Genomic DNA, 21,658 nt, shown 5'->3' with positions numbered 1-21,658 from the left:
GAATAATTTGTTATACTGAGCCTTGTTCTTCAATTACATTATCTCCATCAGCGTATGAACAGATCTTCATATTAGATGATCATTTTACCAACACTTACTTCTCACTAGGAGGATTCTCCATCATTGTATTCCAAAATCAAGCAGCATTCAGATTTGTCTGGGTGATATATTTCTGTCAGCGTGACAAGGGTTCCCACAGTGTTTATTTACCCAGACTAGCCAGGGGAGAAGGAAGAAATGAGCTGTGCTAGGCTTGCTGTCTGTTACATAAGCAGGCTCCTTCCCAGTGTATGGAAGGAGCCAGCACCCGACCTTCCGGATTTCTCTTTTGTTTTCCATTGATTGACTGTCTTCTGTCTCCTAATCTGCTTGCAATTTGCTCATTTCCAGGGCAGCAAGTTCTTGGCTTAGTAGAGAACCAGAGTGATTGGTATTTGGGCAACCTTTGGAAGAATCATCGGCCCTGGCCAGCACTTGGGAGGGGCTACAACACAGGTAGGACCCGAGGGTTTTCTTCAAATTAGCGTTTGCATTGAACATGCAATCTGTCTCCTGGTATGAGAGTATATAGAGAGAAAGATGTGGTAATTTACACCTCCCTCCCTAAGCTATGGCTAAATTTGTCTTTTAAAACAGCAAAAATTATGCAGTGTCATGCATTTTGGAGTTTCCTGTCTTCTTTAAATGGTGTTAGAAAAGATTATGTAGTGTCCTTTGGGGAAAAACAGAGCTTTTCAGCAATCTGACAGATCCTCAGCACATCTCCTTTGAGATTTCTGTCCGTGATGACACGTATGTAGGCCCAGCAAGTGGGAATGAATAGGAATTGAGGCTTGTTTTCTGTAGAGAGGTAAATGGTATCACAAAATGTCAGCCCAATAAAGATATAACTCCTGCAGGACGGCAACAGGGTCATAATTGTCCTAATAAAATGCAAACTACTGGCAATCAATTTCTGCTGCCATGAGAAAGGAATAAAGGCGCTAGATCAGAGAATTTATTAGGTTACAAAAGACAGGTCTTCCCACTGATTTGTGTTTGGTGTGTGTGAAAACATACCAGGTGCATAAAGAACACACACATACATCTAAATCGTTTCTGTGGTAGGCTTTACATGCTGATGCAGTGAGTTAAATTCCTTCTCTATTTGTAATAAGAGGACAGAACAGATGGTGAAGCCTCCATTTGGAACAGATGAGTCCATTTAAATATCCCTGCACTATCAGAAAATTATTCACCATAGTAGTGGTTTTGCTTTACAGAAATATATTGGTTTGAATTCAACAGACTAACTAGAAAAAGAGTTGCACAAGTTGTGGTTGGGTCATCCATATTTCTATATTCCTTTGTATGTTTGTGGGAATCCCACTAAATTTTGCGAATTTTTATTTCAGTCCCTGCAAAGCATGTCTAGTCTGTGAAAAGCTTCAAAAGAATAACCTAACAGAATATGGATATGGATACAAGATTTTGGCAGAATAGGTTTGTTTCATGGTTCTCCACTTGCCAGAATTGCAAATAGAAAGGCTAGGTCTGCTCACTGCTGTTCCCAGCCCCGCAAAAACATGAGACAGAGATAAGTTTCATGGATTTGTCCTGAAACCTGAAAGCTTACATTACACACAGCTGAACTTGTTGATGTCAATTCTGTTTGCTGTTACACCACAAAATATTATCTTCTGTTCTGCTGAGAGATGACCACCTCATATAGTTACCTTCTTTCTACTACAGTTTTGCTTTTTCCTTTCTGCCATTTTAATGCTGATAGGGAGAAATGTGGCACAACCACATAATAGTGGAATAACCCAGAAATGTATGGTGGGTAATATCTAAAATACAATTATGTTAAAAAAAGTACCATAAGGATTTAATTTATATCGTCTTAACTTACTGTTCCAAATGGTTTATAGGGATACCACATGCCAGTGTATCACATAAATCTTCCACTGAACACAGAAATAACTGAATATCTGCAGTCCTTCACATAGATTGTGTGTTTATTCTTGTATTAATACATGCCTACCAGGCCATGCATGATCCCATAATCCTGCCCATGATTTTAGTCTCCTCACAGTTGTAACTCACCTGTAGTTATAAAAACTTTTTTTTTAGAAAGAAAAACAGAAGGTAACTAAAGTGTGGGAGATTGACAAGTGATCATAAGAAGTGGAATGTTGTTTTTTCAAGTATGTGGAACAAGAGGTCACTGAGTGAAACAGTGCAACCTCTGAGAAGTAGGAAATTACGTTATTGACAGAATCAGCACCCTTTACTATAATTTCTTGATTGAATTCATTGTTTGCCTCAGTAATCTAGGAGAGATTGGAGCTGTAAATTTCTCAAGGAAGATGAAACTGGAGCTTGTTTGATGTGTTCACTGAATTGAAGTAATTGACACTGAATGCAACACTGTGGCTAAGGAGGATTCAGAAAACTAAAAGGCAGGGGCAACAGGGGGCACAGAAAAGAGAGGCAATATCTCTAAGCAAAACACTCATGAAAGACAGTGGGCCAGAAATGGGAAGACATAGAAATTCAGGTGCCTAGAGCTGTACTTAAGAAGAGTAAAAGGGCCCCCAAACCTCTGAAACTTTAATGAGCTAAACAGAGCTGGATCAGGGAGAAGCTCTGAGACAGACTTTGCTTTTGCTCTTGGGAGAGTGTTTGCTACAGACCTAGGATACCATCCTAAGAAAAGAGATTTTTATGTGAGCCTCTTCAGCCAGACCTAACCCTGTCAGATTTGATGCAGAAGCACCCCTCAAAGTCAAAATTCTTCCACTACTTCCTCCCAGTTTCTGAAGGAAATAATTGCTGTTTCACTCATATCTTTCTCTGTCTGAGCCACTCTGGACAACGTATATGTTGGGGGAGTCTCAGAAGGCAGATATATTAAAAACAAAGGTGTGTTTATTCCTTCTCTGCTAGTTCTTTAAACCCAATAAGCATGTGTAGTCTCCTATTCCTGTGTGCTCAAGCCAAATCTCCTGACAGCCAATACAGATTTTCAAGGAAAGATTTTGTTTGTTTTTTATTCTTCTTCCTCATTTGCACAGGCAGATAATCCAAGTCATGCTTTAGTCCATGATAATGTAATTGCAGGACAACCAGACCAAACTCAAAGTCATTAAGTGACAATTTAATTAGTGTTTAAAATGTTCTTAGTTAGAACTATTCTTTATTTGTGATAACACTCTCTTCCTCAAGCCATTTTAATCACAGTTCCTTCTGTACCACAAAAGTAACCAAGTTTTTTCTGTACTAGACTGGCCAACACTCAGTAAGCTGCTTAATCAAATACTCTTTTTATATATCATCCACTCCATGTTGCTTGTCTGCACTGAGTTTAACTCTTACAGATTCCTTACACTTTAGTTAAAGCACACTTTTCTTGCTATACAACCTATATTATCTTTCACTGACTAAACTGTGCTTTTGAAAGTATTGCCTGAGCCACACTATGATTTTTCTCTTTAAAGGTGTTAAACTGGCAAGTCCAGAATTGCACTGTGTGGTTTGATGTTCATTTCTGGAGTAACAGTCATCTTAGTCCTCAGAAAAGTACATTGTCAAAGAAATTCTGAACATAAAAGCTTTTAGTACTTTGTCTGCCTTATACTTTCCATCGTAGTGAAGAACAGCTTTTAAAAGCAGTTTCTGGTGACTATTAAGACTTCAGGCCACTTCTTCAGTTGGTGTGAATCACCCCTGGCTTCTCTGGCTTTAGTGCAGCAGAGCCAACTTCCACCAGCTGAGAATGGACTCCATGCCTGTTAAATGGAGCTTTAGGATGAATATGTGACTGCAATTTGGGTGCCAGGGGAACATTTCCAAAAGCTTTGACCCCAGGGATTTCAGATTCCTAGACTACAGAAGCACATCCTAAGGATTTGAGGCTCATCTGAAATGCACTGGCTCAGTGCATCTACCAGATACCGTAAGGAGGTGTTTCAACAGCTTGAGCTGAGGATTCATACTCCCACACTGAGAAATGTGACGTTACCAGACTTGTGGATTGAGAACAGAAGGGAATGGCTAGCACCTAACAATTACTAGGCTACATGTATACCATGCCTTATTACTCCCATGTTTGTAATGACTGGAACAACGCTAGAATGAACCTCTTTCCTTCATCGTTTCCCTGAAAAAAAGGACACGTGGAAGTCGAATTGGAAGTTGGAAGTGTATGTTATATCATTTTTGCATAATATTTAACAATTTTGAATGATAAAAGACAAGCATAGAGTAGACTTTATATGAAGTAAGTCTGGATCAAATCTTCTGCTTCTTCATGATGGTACTATGCATCTTCAGTGCAGAAAATAAATGACTAATGAAGCAGTGCAAAATGGGATGGTGGTAGACATGGAACTGCCTGTGGTCCAGTTCCAGAAGCCCGATAACAGCTTTCAGCTGAGCTCTACAGGCTTCTGCTCATGACATTACGATAATTGTTCTCATGTATATTGGTTGCTTGAGAGTGGAGATTTTTTTCACGTTGTCTCAGTGAATGAAGAAGTCAGAAAACTCATGGTTTATAGAACCTTTAAATATCCACCACAGGGGCCTGACCAAGCTTAGCCATGCCCTTTCTAAATGCCATTGCAATATTCCTGTCTCCCATTACATAAAACATTAGTCATATTTGGTATAGGAACTGGTATCATTAAGCTTGGTTGAAAGGACAGGAGCAAACAGATGAAAAATGCATTTCAATGATTAAAAAAACATGTCCAACACCAATGTCAAGTCAAAAAGTAGCACTTTCTTCATCTACTCAGGTTCACACTATACCAGTTTTTTGATTAGCTTTTTCTTAGAATTTTAGAGTTTTAGAGTTGTACTCGATGATCCTTGTGGATCCCTTCCAACTCAGAATATTCTGTAGTTCTGTGATTTTTTTCCTTTAAGACACTGTGACTTTATTCAGTAAATATTGTTATTAGTGCAAAGCATGTTGATACACATATGCTTTACAAAATGCAAAGATGCATTTGAAGTACAAGTATCATGTACACTGTACAGGTAGCAGTTTAGGAAGTGCCAGCATATGGTTGCTTTTAGGCTCAACAGGAAATGTCAGTCTGTTTGTGTCAAAGGTGGGTAGCTAAACTGATAGTTCTCCTTTTGATAACTACATCCTTACCTTTGTTGACCATAATCTGTTGCTTGCACTTAAAATAAACTAGCTTAAAGCTGACCACCCTCAAAGAATAGCCTCCTTTCCAGTCTTTCTTATGCACTTTCTAAAGCATGTGACGTACTGAGGACTTGTTTACAGCACCGTTGATATTTCTAATATGAGTGTCAATATGTATCGGATTGTGGAAATGGTGCCTCTAGTTTGAGAGGCCTATCCATGTAGTAATGGCATTGCTGTGGCTGAATTAAGTCTGCTGTTCATTGCATTCTCTGAGGTACATCCTCTACTCCTTAGCAATTGAATCTATCATCCCCTGTAATAGCTGTCTTTTTTCAAAAAACACCGCCTGACTCTTTGAAACACTGAAAACATTCATCTCTTGAGAAACCTGTGATAAAAAAAAAAAATCAGACAGGGTCTAGTTTCCATAGTATTGGAGTAAATAAAATGTATCTCTTTTAGTTGATTAAATTATCCCAGTTTGGGGGGTTTTACTGGTCTGACCTGAGTTCAGAATGTAAAGTTCTCCATCTAATGTACATAAATCAGGCATATAGATGTAACATTCCAATGTAATGATATAAAAAAATCATTCTGCAATGTGTTATTTTTAGCTTGATCAAGACAGTTCTTTAGGTGAACATACATACCTTGATCAGTAATTATGTTGTCCAGCACTCTCAAATGCCCCCTCTTTATTGTAGTGGGACAATCATTAGCAGATTAAATTTAGATGAAAGACTTGCACATAAAAGCTTAATAGAGGCATCCAGGTGCCTAAACTGAGAACAAAACCTTCTATTATGTGACAGGAGAACCCCAGACAAATGCACAGCAATAGTAAAACCAGTACTTTTTCTTTTGAAGTGCAAGTTCACTTTCCAGTTTCTCATTGTGCTCATAAAAGTGGTTGTGTAAAGACAGTTCCTTTTTGTAGAGACAAAGACAGAGGTTTTAGCCATAGTCCCAAAGCAAAGAAAGAGGCATCACAGTTGGACTCCATCTTTGGACTCTTAATAAGTAGCTTGGTACCCGTCACAGAAAGTAGCAGAGTAACTAAGATGTCTTTCCATACCCTTGTGTAAAAGCTGTTCCCACTAAGTGAATGCCAACAAAACCAGTTGAATTTCAAAACACTCAGGTACTATTTTCTACAGAAATCAACTTCTTCTGGAAAGCTCCTTCCTATCCACTTGTCCTCCAGCCTGTACTCTCCATTCAGGAATAGTCCCATTCAGGACTTTTCGTTGAATTTAAGGAGCTTTCTGTGAATAGCAGCCCATCCCCAGGATACTTGGCCACAGACTCCATTTTGTTGTCATATGTGACACTGCTGAGGATACATTCTATCTCATTTTCAGCTCATTAATCAGAATGCTAAACACTATCCGTCCCAGTATCAACTCATGTGGGACGCCCCTTGTAACTGACCACCATCTGAATGTTTTATTGCTGAACACAGCCCTTTGAGCTTGGCAGGCCAACTTTGCAGACACTTTGTAGTCCACTTATCCAAACTCTATGTCAGTTTGGTTACACGAGCATGATAAACAGCTCCTTAGGCAAACCCTGTGTTTCTGTTCTGAACCTAATCCTTCGAGAAGGATTTACTAGAAAAGAAATGGTTGTGGAAGAAAGATTGTGTCTCCTGCTTTTTTGAAAATGCTATTGTTAATTTCCAGGCTTGTTCATTCAATGCTGCTGCTTTCGTTCCCCTAATCCATTTCTTAGAATGTTCTATTCCTCCTGAACCTCATGCAGTAAATAAACTGCCAATTAAGGGAGGAAAGTGGGGGGGGTAAGTTTTCTGGTCGTTTCTGAATACAAAACCCCAAACCTCTTTGTCATCCAAACAGAAAGAAATACCTGGGAGGCTACTCAGCCCCTGAGCCACATTTCCTTCTTTGTTACCAGGGCACTGAGTGAACACCAAACCCAGAAAAGCTATGACAGGTTCTTACTTATTGTGCCCACAATTAGTCTTGTGGGCTACTGTTAATGTTAGAAACTGCTTTTAAAAAACTGTTCTCCACTATGATGGAAAGTATAAGGCAGACACTGTCAATGTTAGAGGCCAGTCAAAATAATTAGCACCTGTGCAGAGTGCATTTTCTTCTTCACATAGTCCAAAGTGGAAACCTTGTAAAATTTTTCAGATTTTGACCCCTATTAAATATGATGCCTTTGAAAGGATCAAAACCAAAAAACCCCCACATAATTTAAAGCAATGGTGTCTGTTACCTTTCACTTTTTGCTGCTTTTTGAGGAAGAAAAAAAATAGATAAGCATCATGGATAAGGTCCAGATCTGATATAGATGCCTGACGCTTGCATTAAATAGACTTAAGGTGATTTACAAGAGCTGAGGATCATGAAACAGGGTTTTTTTTTCTAAGTGGGTGGTTCTTTGGTGGAGAGTCCAGGATAGATTACTTTTGGAAGATGTCCTTGGGAGGGCAAATAATTGACAAATTTCAGCAAACCTCCTCAGTTTTTATCCATAAAAACAAGCTTTGTGTGAACCCTTTTTCCAAACACTCCTGCACACACAGATGCAATGATTGGACCTCCTACATAGTAACCCTGTACAGGCTGTATTATTCTGTGATTCCTCTTAAGGACAGCTCATCCAAAGTCCAGTTCCTCTGGCTTTATGTAGAGTTGTGAAACTCACTCAACAGTCTGTGTTTTGAGGCACTGACATGTAGAATTGTATATTCAGGAAGAATTAAAAGGTGCATGACAATCCATCCAGGATGGATAATCAGATGAACATGAACTCTAGGTTTAATGTGTTTGACAAAATACTGTGTGTGATCATTGGATATGTAAACAGGGTCATTTCAAGTATGAGTACAGGAGATGCATTTGTTTGTATTGGGTGTAGACCTTTGGCTCCCGTCATATCTGATGTCTGCATTGCCAGATCACTTAGCTCCCTAGTTCATTCTTCGCTCTTAGCTTCTTGATTATCCACAGGGCACAGAAGTGAGTTGGTACCCTGTCTTTCTCAGGGACCAAACTGTCCTTTTTAAATAAATAAATAAATAAATAAATAAATTTAATGCAATTTGTTGGTAGTTCACTCCAGGAAGTATTTCTGGAAGGTAGTATGGACAAGACTATGCTCTGTTTGGCACCTCTTTCTAGTCCTTAAATGCAGCATCAGAAGATTCATATTCCCACATGCCCTGATGACATTCTCCAGTGCACACAGCATAGACTCTCAGTTCCTCGCTAAAAACTCTCCAATGTGGGAAATTGTGACGTGGATCTCTCATAATGTAGCAGATACTGAGAAATACAACCAAAATAATTCTTATGTCTAAAAACTGAAGGAACGTAAATGAGACCCTCAGAGAAAAGTATTATGTAGTATGAGACAAGTACTACCTATCATGAACGTGGCCAGCCTGCTCAGTAAAGAGCCAGACCCTGAGCAGTGTGTGTAGAACCACTCTGTAGTTGTGCACATACAACTGTGTGTATGGTGATCTGGGTGCTAGGGATCACTTCTTGGAGTGGATATATTTTAAAATGTAGGTTTAGCTACTTCTCCAAGTCTAATCTCCACAGGTCAAAAATGAGTACTTATGAATTTGCGAAGTTCAGGGATAATACTGGAAAATTTCCCATAAAGTTGGGAAAAGGGCTCCAGGAGCTTATCTGGGAGCAAGTCAAAGGATAGCTTGATCTTAGCTTATTAGGATCTGCAGGAGAAAATAACATTTCTTAATTGAGGGCTTGCCAATTTAGCAAAGGTTCAACAAGATCAAGTGACTGGAAGTTCAAAGAGATGTCCAGATTAAATAAGGGTAGTATCCTTCATCAGGGTTCCAATTATGCATTGGAATAACTTATCAAAGTTCATGATAGATTATCCATTATTGTAAATTTTTAAATCAAGACTGAATGTTTCTCTAAAAGTTATGCTCTAATAGAGCACAATTTGATTTTGCAAAATCCTATGGCCTCTTTTATGCAAGAGCTAAAAATTATCCTTTCTGACTGTATCATTTTAATAAGTGTTTAACTAGGACTTTGTTTTCCTCTCAGCTGAAGCCACCTAAGCTCCCAGGCAAATGAAATCACACGTAATCTGCATGTAACAACTCATTGCAATTTTAATATTGAAGAGAGGAATGTAGAAGTTTTCCACATTCCCTCCCGTATCACTTTTCTTTCTAAATCTCTCATTTCAAAATGCTTTATAATAAGATATATACCTGACCATCTTTTTGCTAGTGTCAGTTTTTGGCACTTCCATCTTGACTTTCAGACATATGCAGAGATGCAGACTGAGTAGCTGTTGGGTGATACTTTTGCATGGCAGTGATGTGAGATGTCTTTGAGGCAGCTCTCCTCTGCTTTATTTAGGTTGGTCATTGCCACTGTGCTTCTGCATGTAGAGCCTGAGACCTCCTTCCTCTCTCCCTTTGCTGATTTGAAGTTAGAATGTGTTATCTGAGATTTAAAAGTTCTCAGCAAAAACTTTCCCAGTCTTTTGAATTTCAAGATATTTTAATGATATGCCTCTCAGAGGGTTTTTTCTCTTCTTGCAAGACATCTCTCTAATTTACCAGCTGAGAAGTCCCTGGATTATTTCCTTTTTGCCTCTAAAATGTAATCTCAGTACCTTATGTGCTCACAAGGGTCATGGAGTGCAAAGGCTATAAGAAAACTGAGGAGCTTTTTAAAAACCGTATAAGGAGCTTCTTCACAGGTGTTTTTCATCTCCAACAACTCTTTGCACAGGGTTCAGGAAATGCAGAGTGTTTTGAGAAAGGTGATTATCCTTACTGGTTTTCTTGATACCCAAAGCAAGTACAGCAGCTGGGAAAAACCCCAGCTTCCCTTTCTGATTTTTAAAATATTTGTCTTTTTGCCAGTCACATTATTTTCCATTATAGGATTTAAGCAAACATTTTCAGCAATTTGGGCTGGAAAGTCTGTGATTTTATACCACTTGGGATCTATGTAAGAAAAGACCAATTTCTTCAGGTCCAGGGATGGTTTTTCTTTGCTGACCTCTGAAAGGCCTGTGGAATTGTTACTTCACAAGACTCTGGAATATAGAAGTGGAGAGCATTACTTAGCAGGATGGCCTTTAAGTAGCAGAGATTTTCCTTCATAGACTTGCTAAAAGCCTTATGGCTCATCATTCTTCCCCTGTAGACCATATAGGCTCCGGAATCAAGGAAATTCTTCTTGTAGCAGTTTTGGGGCTTTAAGAAATTCCCCCAGAAATTAAAGAGAAGATACAAAATTTGTGTATCTTTTTCCAAATTACTCAGGAAGAAAAACATGTAAACAGTAAAGAAACAGTTAGAAACCAGGAAATTCTGAGCTATAGTCAGCAGCTCTGTAATAACAAGTTAGAATCATGCTTAAGTATAACATCTTAATTTTGCCTAAGGAGAAACAGCATACTTCAGACGAGGAGAATGAAGAAAATAAAAGCGTTGCATTTCATTAAATGGTCATCAGGAATTGTAAAGAAAATGTTTATAATGCTTCAGGAGGAACCAGCCTCCCAACAGGGTGACTGCACTACATTTCAAAATGCACTCTATGACAGCTTCATTTTTAATACAAGTGCAGAGAAAACAAGGGCTATCGCATTCTCTCGCCATGCCTAGAGGGACACAGACTTTCTGTTTCAAAACTGCTTCTCAGCCCTGTCTAGTTTTCTTAGAGAAAAGTTCAAATGTGGAATCATGATCATTTATTCTCAATTAATTCACAATTTATTCACAATTAATACACTGTGCATCCCTGCAAGTTTTTATTAGTTTAGGTTTTTTACATTGTGAAAAGGTTTTTTAGAGAAAAAGGCCGGTTCAAGTAAGTTCATAGTTAAATAATGTTTCAGGATACTCCAAAAATGTGCTAGAATGACAGTCCTTTGGTCATATCATGTTAAAAGCTGTAGACGTAAGTTATGGTTTTATTACACTAATGATATGGCTAGTCAAATAATGAGCAACAGTCAGATAGATGGTTTATAAATCAAGTGAAATAAGTGCAGTGAATTTCATCCACACAAAGACTTAAAATGAAGATTTTAAATTGTGTGCAGTGGCTTGTTGTGGAATTATAGCTTTAATTTAATTTTTTAATCCCCAACAACTGTATACTTGTGTTTTTCTATTTGCTGTTGATACTATGTGTGGAGAGCAGCAGCCACAGTCAGTGGTGTGTGGATGAGGCTCAGTGGATTCTAAATGCAGTCCTTAACAAAACTGGTCACTAGGGCCCTGATCCAACAAAGACATAGCACATTCCTAGCATTACACGTTGTGACCATTTCCATTGATTTCAGATACAGTAAATCAGAATTAAAAGAAGATGTGTAAGTATTTGCTAGAGTACTAAGCAGTCAACACTATCATGGAGCTTCTCCTGGGACAGCAGAGCTACAAGCCCCTTCCATAGTGCCTAAAACTGAACTCAGATTTTTGATGCCAAATCTATTTCACAAAACATGGTAGCTTACTGCCTTAGATCTCTGGGTCAGTTATTTATGGCAGCAAATCTCCATAATGTCAGCCATGCTTAACATTATTTCTTACAGCATCTAAGACTCAGTGTTTTGGTGTATGGTCTTTGGTATGCTGCTTAGCTATTGTAAAATCCCACTCATTTTTTAAAACTCACTATTGCTTTATGATATATTTTGAAGTGCGTCTTCCTGTCTCTTTTAGATACTGCAGTGGTATCTACTTGCTATTTGTCTAGATGGTTTGCTGTTACAGGCTTAATTCCAGGAAGAATTTTTAAAAACCTGACAAGCACAGGCTTTGAAGTACTGCTCACATAAAATGGCATTGCCTCAACAGCTCACAAAAGCATCCTGTTCCATCCAAAAAGAATAGGCAAGATAGTGCTGGCAGAAAATGATCTCTTAGTAGTTATATTTTCTTCCCCCACAGTACTGAGTATTTTTTCAGCCACCCTAAGAGGCCCATTGTAATAAATTGATTGAGTTTGAAAGCTTGTCCAGTTTCACTATAAATTCTGTAAGTGATTCTGTTCCATCTTAAAATGTTGTTTATTACTTCTAGCTCTACTATGTGTTCCTCTGAATTTCAGGAAAAGCCATAGTCTGTGTTCCTGAAGCAAGAGGTGGAGATGCTTGGTAGCATTCCAAAGGAAATTGCAGATGTTTCTGCAGACTTTCAATTTACTATTCAGGAAAATCAAATGAAATATTTTGTTTTGGAGCAGATTAAAAAAAACCCCAAAAGCCAAAACCAACCAATCAAACAAACAAACAAACCCCACCAGATTATTTTCCTGTGATGACTGGAAGCATCAACTGAAACCATTGCTTAGTGAAAACACTGAAAGGACAAAAGAATTCTTTTAGATTGAATCAAAAAATGGGAAAAGAACAAAAAAGTCAGGTGACTCCCAGAGTTGGGTTAGACCTAGAATGAAACATTTACTTCCCTTTTCAGGCTTTGTAACAATTTTCAATAAGATTTTTAATTTGTATCAATTTTGAGGTGAAAATTATTTTAGAGTAAGTTGGGGTTTAAAATGTACCAAAAAAAATTCCAGTGTTTCTTAACTGGAATAATTTAGTCCAAATATGTTAGTTCAGATTTTTTGGCCAGTTTTATCCAACCTATTCACCAAATTACTTTTTTTGGTTTTTTGGAGGAAGTTTTTTTGTTTTGCTTTTTGAGCTGGGTTTTTTGTATATGTCCTCAAATCACATTTTTGAGAAACTGCTTTGTTTGTTTGTTTACTTTCTTGTTTGTTTGCCTGTTTGAGCAATTCATAATCTGTCAGATTTTGGTAGTTCAAGCAAAATCTCATCAAGCTGGAGGAGAAAAATGCCATTCAAGTAAAAACTATACTAGAATGTGTTCCACAGATTTAGTGATAAAGCATTCTTTTTCTAAGAGGTCTTTGAGATATTTGCATCTCTGGATATGTCTCAACTATTTCCTCAGGACAACAAAAATAGGGTGTTTTGTGGCTGATCATAATTTGTTTAATGCTCTTGAGATGTTTGGGTTGCAGCTTTCCTCTTTTTGTTTATTTGCTGCCAAGCTTTTCCTTTGTTTTTCTCAGGTAGGTCAGGGCAGAAAGATGATGCACTTCTCAAAAGATCAGAAGTCCCACTGCCTGGGGCCAGATGTTAATAAAATATTCCTTTGATTTCTTTTTTTTCCTGCAGTCTCTTCCTCCCCTAGCACAGCAGATGAGAGTGAGTCCCTTTTCCCCTTACATTCAGCTATATGTCATCTTGAATTTAGTCTGAGATTTCAGTCAATTTGAGGGAAGGGGCTCCTGAGGCAAATATTTCCCTTTCTTTCTTTCAAACACTTGCCTGCAAATTAATTGTGCAGATTGGAGTTAGTTCATTTCTCATGTTTGCATTGGCAACACAACAATATGGAAGTAAACCTGAAGTTCACTGCTCTGAAAAAAACGTAATTTTTTCTTCTGCATGAACTATTCAAAAGTTCCCAAAACACATGCTTTTGCACTAAATAACACTAACTAGGTGATAGTATTAAATTCTCCTCTTAGTAGAAATCTCTTATTCTCATTAATACTAATGATAAATATTTAAACTTGCTATAAATATTCTCCAATAGTTATTTTTATAGCACCAGTAAGTTAGAACCCTAAATGGAGACTGTACAAAGGTGTTAAACCCAAGCTTTTAGGTGAATTAAAATAGAAATCACGTTGAAATTAATTTTGATGGTGGAACATTAAAAGCTTGTGAATATTTTCAATAGCCATGATGGCATCATAATTTAGTACATCCTTTCTCACATATATTCTAGATTTTCCACCCCATCTGCCTCTTTTATTCTCAGCTGCTACCATCATAGCCCCGCAGGACAGCATAATCTTGTTAGCTGCAATGCCATAATCTGCTGCTAATGTAAGAGTGGAAGGCAAAAAAAAAAAGAATCTGTGTATACTACGCATATTAAAACATTTCCCCTTCTCCTTCTCAGACTGGAGGCTTAGAGAAATTAAGAAAAATTGTTTTATTGTCTATAAATTATAAAAACTATTCTATTACAGTTAAGTGAATCCTACCATTATTCTTCATTTTTCTTAATAAAGAACCTTCTGCATTGCATTTCACTACAGTTCTTGCCAGCTGGAAAAATCCTCTGCCCAAGAGATTTCTGACCCAGTTTATTGCTGCAGCACAAGGAACCTGCTTCACATTGATCTAGAATTTCAGACAATGCATAATGCCTTTCTTAGAAGCTAATGCATGCACACTGCATGCTCCAAGTAGGCTTCTGTTATGCTGGAGAGAAGACAAACACACTGGCGTAAATAAATTGTAGCATGTCGTGACAATAGTTCCCTTTCCAATCCAACAGCTGGAAGCAGAAAGGTTGACTGAAGATGAAAGGGGATCCCTCCAGTACAGGTTCCAGCATTCTTGGGAACCAGATGGACTGAAATGGAAAATGGAACTAAAACAGGCCACAAAATTCACTGCCAGAAGAGGTTTTCTTTTTATCCATGACAGTGCCAGGTTTTACTGGAAAGAAGTTTGCCCTGTCATAGAAACTAAAGATAGGAATGAACTGGAATCACCTTTGTTCTCTCCCAACCAGTGCAGGATTGTTCCACGTATATTTTCTAACTTTGTGTAGTCTGATTTGTAAAGACTTGTGAAGTAAAGCATTTATCTGCCATTTTTAGGTTATTTCACCCCAGCGGTTTTAGGAGAATTTTTCTTAAGCTTTCAGCCTACATTTCCTTTCTTTTTCCCATTACTTTTAGTTTTGTCATCTTGGACTCCCTCAGGCAGCTTTTCCCAGTGCCTGCTTTTTGTCATTTCATATTCTTCTGTGTATCTGCTATGTTTCTCTGCAGTTGCCATGATATTTTTTTGTAAGACCGCTTGTTAAATGTCATTTGCAGATGTCATTACTGTTCTGTTTACTTCCTTCTTCCACTAATGAAGATGTGAAATAACACAGAACCCATCATTGCCCTTACTAGGTGGTTTCTGTCAGCCTGAGAGGCTGCTGTTAATCGGTATCTTCCTTTGTGGTCCTTCAGTTTGCATTCATTCCCCATGACAGTGCTCTTATCTAAGTCTTTCTGAATTAATTTTTCAAGCAGATTTTTCTGAGACACTGTAGGAAAGGTTTTGCTGATATTTCAATCCAGCTTCATTGCTTCTGCTGTTTTCCCTTGTACATTAGGGATTTTGGCCAGACAAAAAGCAAATGAGGAATAACAATGCATGCTGAGGTACCTCTTTTCCCACTTACAGTGTAACTTTCTGATCTGAGGGTCCTATTCCATGAATTGGAATTGCTGCATTAATCACAGGCCCTCTCAAAGACTAGGTTGTAACCAGCACTGATGATTCCTCAGAAAAGTTTCAAGGATTGCAATCAGATGTGTCAGGTGATTAACTTCTTACTAGGTGGAGTAAGGCCTGCAATTTCACCTTTGCAGTATATATATATATATATGCAGTAAGTATTAAGGGCTAGATTTCATCTCACACACATTGAGTAAAATGTTTCATAGTGGTGACAAAATTCTCTTTGTCTCAGCATAATCTTGATTTCAGGTCAGATAGAAATTCATTTAAACAGTGGGATTACAGAATAAGCAGATCTCAATTCTGTGTGAAGATGGCAGAAATTGAGTCATACTAGATAAATCAGGATTGTCTCTACTCTTTCCCTAGTAAACAATGACTGGACAGATTATCCTCTTGGAGCCTGTAACTTTTCAGAATAAGGAGTGGGAAAGGTCATTTCTGAGTGTTAAGAGGTTCCTTCTTTTTTTTTTTTTTTTGTAGGATATTGTCTAATTCTCTTCTGAATTATAATGAACTTTGGATGGAGCTAACCTCCATCATGTGAATCACCTGTGTTGGTACATTTTGTAAGGAATAATTCTAATGCTAATCGTGTCATAATGAAGTCAAGCTTTATCAGTTAAGGAGACTACTAAAACTACAAGATCCTTCTTTTGATTCTCTTCTTTCTAGTTTCACTACTCTTTGGCCACTTTAGCCTTATTGCAAACCTATATAACCTAGCAGTTGTCTGTATGCCATCTCTGCATTTCTTCTCTGCAGCCTCAGGGGCTCAGGGAAATTTTTGCTTGGTGGCATCTTGAAACCTGAAGCTTTTTTTAGTCAACCTCCTATGTTAGCACAAGGTAAGGACTGTAGTTTCCACTGATAGATCTCACTTGTTTTAACTGTGGGATCAGCACATAGACAGGATGGGCATTGACTGGCATGTGACGTGGGTTCTCTTGTTCTCTGCCTTGTGTTTTCCTTCAGGGGTTATCTTGCTGCTTCTCGATAAGTTACGGAAGATGAAATGGGAGCAGATGTGGAGACTCACAGCAGAGCGGGAGTTAATGAGCATGTTATCCACCTCACTGGCTGACCAGGTGAGTAGGACATTGCAGGAGTGTGGTATAACCGCTAGTCCATGGATTGAGGAAAGAAAGAAAGGGAGAGGGGATGAGATGTGGGAAAAGGCAGGGGAAAGATGTTGTGCCTGTGGTCACCATTTGTTGAATCATTCTGGGGAAAATGTGAAAGAGAGGAATGGAGATTTACTGGCAAGGTTTCTCTTACTCCACTGATATTTTTACCATCTCTGCTCAGATAATTCATGAGAGACAAAGTGGGGTTTTCATGCTTTAATTTCTGTTCTTCTTTCTTTAACATAGAACTCTCCAGACACTAGAAGTCCAAATATACTGTCTTTTCCCACTGGTTATTGTCTAATCAGACTTTAGTTTGAAGAGTCTCCAGACATTTCATTACTGTTTCTGGCATATGAGTCCCAGATGTCTTTGAATGTACTTCTTGCCACAACACCCCTGTAAAGACAAAAGCGCTGATGTCTCCCTGCCACAGATGGGAAACTGAGGCCAAGAGAAGAAATAGTGTGTCTATACACAGAAATGTGTAGTTACTCAATTTGTGCTTCCTGACAGCTCTCATTTTAAACCCAGAAACCCTGTTAATGTACTACTAGACCTGAACCAATAATTGTCACTCAACAGCTTGAGCAAGTGTTAGCACAATACAGTATCTTATTTAGATGTTTCTTCTGATTTTGAACTACATCTGGTTTATGACCAGTCACCACAAAGGAAGCATGCTGCTTACTGTGCCCGTAGAGATGTGCACTTTGTACAGCATCTTTGCAGGTTGATCCAAAAGCTACTGAAGTTCATTAAAATGATTCTTGCAACTTCACTGTGTTTTCAATCAGGTCCTGAGTTGCTCCCTAATACTTGCAGAGGGCAGAATTTTGCAGAGTGGAGAAAGGTTGTCTAACCATAATACCTTAACCACAGACTGTTCTTGTAACTTACTTTTCCAGCTGAATGGCTGCTTAGAGACAGAACACTTTCAGTCCCTCATAGAATCATAGAATCAACTGGGTTGGAAAAGACCTCTGAGATCATCAAGTCCAACCCTTGATACACTACCACTGTGGTTACTAGACCATGACACTAAGTGCCACATCCAGTCTCATCTTAAAAACCTCATGCTGTAGGCTGTTCTGCAGATCTGTCCTACATGCCTTTTCCATGAAATATCTAGAGAACTTGGTTGCAACAATAAAGTGCTAGCTAGAATCCCACCTAGTAATTCACCTTGAAACAACATATCTGCCAGAATCACATCCATCCCCTTTATTGAAAACTGATGCAGTACTTACTAACAGCAGGTATTTTGACATTTAGTGCCTATTACTCTCTCTGGTGACTAGAGGAGGAACCACACTTCATGCCAGCAGTACAAGATAAACGTTTGAACACTTTGCTGGAGTCTCTTAGCTCTGTATGTCAAGAGAGCCTGTTCCTCTTGTCCAGAGGAACGTATCGTCCCTTAGATTAATAGCACCCTCTGTGGAAACAAAATTACAAAGCAAGGTTTGCAAACTTCACCTGGCATCACCATCTGAATTTCTACCTGTGAGGGGGAGAAGGGCAGTCAGCTTGGGGAGGTGTTGAGATCACCTCACTGTAGAAACAACATACCCAACTGTTTCTCTGGGTTTTTTTCTGCTAGGATATCTTCAATGCAGTCATCAAACAAAATCCCTTCCTTGTCTACCAGCTCCCATGTTTCTGGAATGTGCAGCTTTCTGATCATACCCGTTCCGAGCAGTGCTACAGAGATGTGTCTGACCTGAAGGTAGGTTTCACAGGAGGCTGGGTGGGTGGTATCATTTGGGACAGAGAATGCAAGACTCCACAGTCTGAGAAGGATGGAGTGCCTTAAGTAGGGGGGAAATGAACACATACAGTTCATAGGGACACCCAAGCAGGGGAAGGAAATGTGACTTTGACTTTGTGCATTTTGACTAATAGAAAAGTCAAAGATAGATGCTGTTTTGGGGTTTTGCAAGGTATTAAAGAAGTACTTCACCTTTTTAAATTCTGTATCTGTCACGCCACTGCACCTTACTGCTGAGTCCGTATTGCTCTCCCAGTTCTTAGCTCTTCCTAGATAAAGAATACAAACATCATTTAATAGAGTGAAATTCACAGAGAGGATTGGGTGGACCCTAGTTAGAAATACATTAGCAGAAATGTAAAGACCTTGCACGCTTCGTATTTAGCCTTTGTATACACTTAACCCAGTCACATTGACACTCATTTTCCAGGATTCGCCCTGAAAAAAAAGGCTGAGTAGAAACCTATTAATTTAATAAAATGAAGCTATAGTGTCAGTTTAATAGCACGTTTTTCTCTATTAACAAGTAGAATATAAAAGCAGGATGGATTTCAACAGATATGGGTAAATGAACATCAGTTGTGCTGTGGTCATTTTGAAAGACTGGACTCAAATGTAGCATGCAGAGAGTTCAGAATTGAAGCTTAATTGAACTTTTTCCATGTGTAGAAATCTATTGCTATGCAGCAATAGATTCCAACAGAGCAGACACTAGTGGCATCAGAATGTTAGTAAACAATAGGTAGTTTTTGGTGATTCATTTTAAAATTCAATTAAAGTTTGCATACTTAATTTATGCTTTGAGAATGCTGTAGTAAATGAGGTTTTAAAAAAAAAAGAGAAAGAAAGAAAACCGCAAAACCATGGAAGAGGTTGCAAGGGATGTCTGGAGACCGCCCAAACCCCACTGAGAGCAGGACCAACTTAATTGAGGTTGCTCAGTGCCTCAGAGAGTTGACACTCTCCAAACACTGAGATTTCACAAGCTCCCTGGCCCCATGTTCCAGAGTTTGACCACCCTCATGGTACGATACATTTCCTAAATCCAACCAAGTTTTCCTTTGGAGCAGTTTGTAGAGTAGCAGCAGGAATGTTCAATATGAACAGCAGATACTGGATGAATATAGAAAATCAATCACTCTCAACACACTGATTTCAAAAGCTGCGCTTTCAAGAGACAGAAGTTCTACTACATGGGTTAACTGACCATCAGAACTGGCCAGCATTGCTTGAATTTCATACATAAAATATTCACAACTGATTGTTCAGGTGTGATCCATAGACAACAGCTTTTAAAGTTAAATCAGTAGACTTGCCAGTATACTAATCACTAAATGGTTTATGATCTGTGTTTAGGACAGGACCAGCAAGGCACTTAAAAGCATGATGGTTTTATGCCTTATAACAAAATGCTTAGTAGATTTTAGTTCTTTGTTCATGCTGAGAATCACATATGACAGCAGTTGCAGGGCCTGAAACAAACAGAAAGATGTAGTAACAGGGAAAATATTTCCTAAAAGATGAACTTCAGAAAAATATACCTTCTACCTGTTAGATATCACAGTATTTTTCTGTGAATTAGAGGCTGAGATTAATTCATATAATCGTTGAGACAGTCAGATTGTGCTCAGCGCAAGGTTAGACACATACATTTACATGAGGAAAAGATATTTAAGCTAATAACTGAGGATCTAGGGATTGGTTCTGTTGCCTGAACACAGTCTGAGTTACCATAGGTGCTCTCCGATATCCATGTGGGACTGGCAGATAAAACACAGATCTACAGGAGAGGATACCCTTTTGGCAAGGCAACTGATGGGCAGGCAGGATAACCATAAGGTGCTTTCAGTGTTGCTGTACATCTATATTTAGAGAGCCAAACTTGGATCCCCATGAGTGGGTTTGGAGACTGGTGAAGCTCACCTCAAAATAGTCGTCAGATGACTAATCAGGCAAATCACTGTTCAGACTCCAATGACTGTATTAACTAATCTGCTTCAGGTGTGGGACATCTAGCTCATATGTAACACCTATGAGTAAGCATCTGATAGAAGTATCTTCAAAATAAATTATATCCCTTCTTCATTGTCGATTAACAAATTTATGTTTACAACTATAATTTAGGCTTGGGCGTTTATTACTGTATATTGTGTCACACTGTCAGTTCCATTGGAGCATAAGCAGTGAAGTCTGAGATGTGTAATATTCTCCACTGATTTTCTGGTCTGAGGTATTTGACTCAATGAGGGGTGCAGACACATAAGCAATTTCTTCAATTGAACTGGACTTATTCACATTGCTAAAATTATCCCCTAAATACTTAATCGAGGCTGAAATTCTTTGCTTTGAAAGAGAGGCCAGAGCCTTATCTAGTGCACATAAGCCCCACGGTTTCAATAAAGCTCTTCCCATACTGAGCAGTTAAAGAACTTGCCTTCAGGCAGCACTGTTTAAAATTCTTCATACAATTTAAAAAATAAAAAAGCACAAACCAATTAAAGTTCTGAATTTGCATTATGAAATTTATCAGAATTCTAGTTCTGTAAAGAAACTGGCTGATTTGGTATATGAGCCTCCCAAAAAACTTCAACAAATGTCACTAGCCCAAGTTAGAAAATATACTCTTAAAATCACCGAAGTTATTCAGTTCCATGACATTTAATATAAATGGTATGACACGACATATTTGGCACATGCCGTCTTTCATGGTAAGACTGGAATAGGAAACGAGGTAAAAGAAACCTCCAGGGTAAGAGGGACAGAAAGACAGATTGTGAAGTTTGTACTGAAGGATCAAGAAGGATAGCATAGGAAAGAAGGAAATGCATGGAGAGATTTAAATTCCAAGGTAAAGCTGGCCCAGTCAAGTATTCCTCAGCCAAATCAGAGTCCATTCCTACTATCAAACTGAAAGGGCATTGATTTAATTACATCTGGCCTCACAGTCCATGGGAGTTGAGGATTTGTCATCTCTTACACAAAACATTGTGTCAAGTGAACTTGGACACCCAGGACTGACTGATGCTCATAGATGGGAGGGTGGGGGGGATGTATAAACATTTCTTTGCTGCTTTGTTCACATTCATGCAAATGTAAGATGACCAGCACACCTTTTACAGGCTTAGGGAGCAGTTGAATATTTCATATTGCCTGAAGAGGATTCTAATCACTTTTTTTTCTCTGTTTAGTCCTCATTAAGTTTCATCTCTATCATTTTTATTGTTTGTTTTGTTTTTTTTTGGTGCTGTCTTATGTTAGAGAAGGTCAAATATTTGACTGCAGCTGAGC

General features: G+C 38.5%; 1 protein-coding gene across 4 annotated transcripts in view; it reads left to right on the top strand.

Moving 5' to 3' along the window:
- LARGE1 (LARGE xylosyl- and glucuronyltransferase 1) overlaps positions 1–21,658 on the top strand; it is a 279,282-nt gene that overhangs the window by 213,850 nt on the left and 43,774 nt on the right. For all 4 annotated transcript variants that reach the window (XM_008931589.3, XM_018080646.1, XM_018080645.1 and 1 more), the window contains 3 exons: positions 391–495; positions 16,448–16,560; positions 18,203–18,328. In XM_008931589.3, the coding sequence (XP_008929837.1) occupies positions 391–495; positions 16,448–16,560; positions 18,203–18,328 (344 nt within the window). The remainder of the gene's footprint in view (positions 1–390; positions 496–16,447; positions 16,561–18,202; positions 18,329–21,658) is intronic.

The sequence above is a fragment of the Manacus vitellinus genome, unplaced genomic scaffold (genome assembly GCF_001715985.3).
Source record: "Manacus vitellinus isolate BGI_N305 unplaced genomic scaffold, ASM171598v3 scaffold_5_pilon, whole genome shotgun sequence".
Taxonomy (NCBI): domain Eukaryota; kingdom Metazoa; phylum Chordata; class Aves; order Passeriformes; family Pipridae; genus Manacus; species Manacus vitellinus.
The sequence above is the reverse complement of the archived record's forward strand: the minus strand, read 5'-3'. Positions and strand labels throughout refer to the sequence as shown.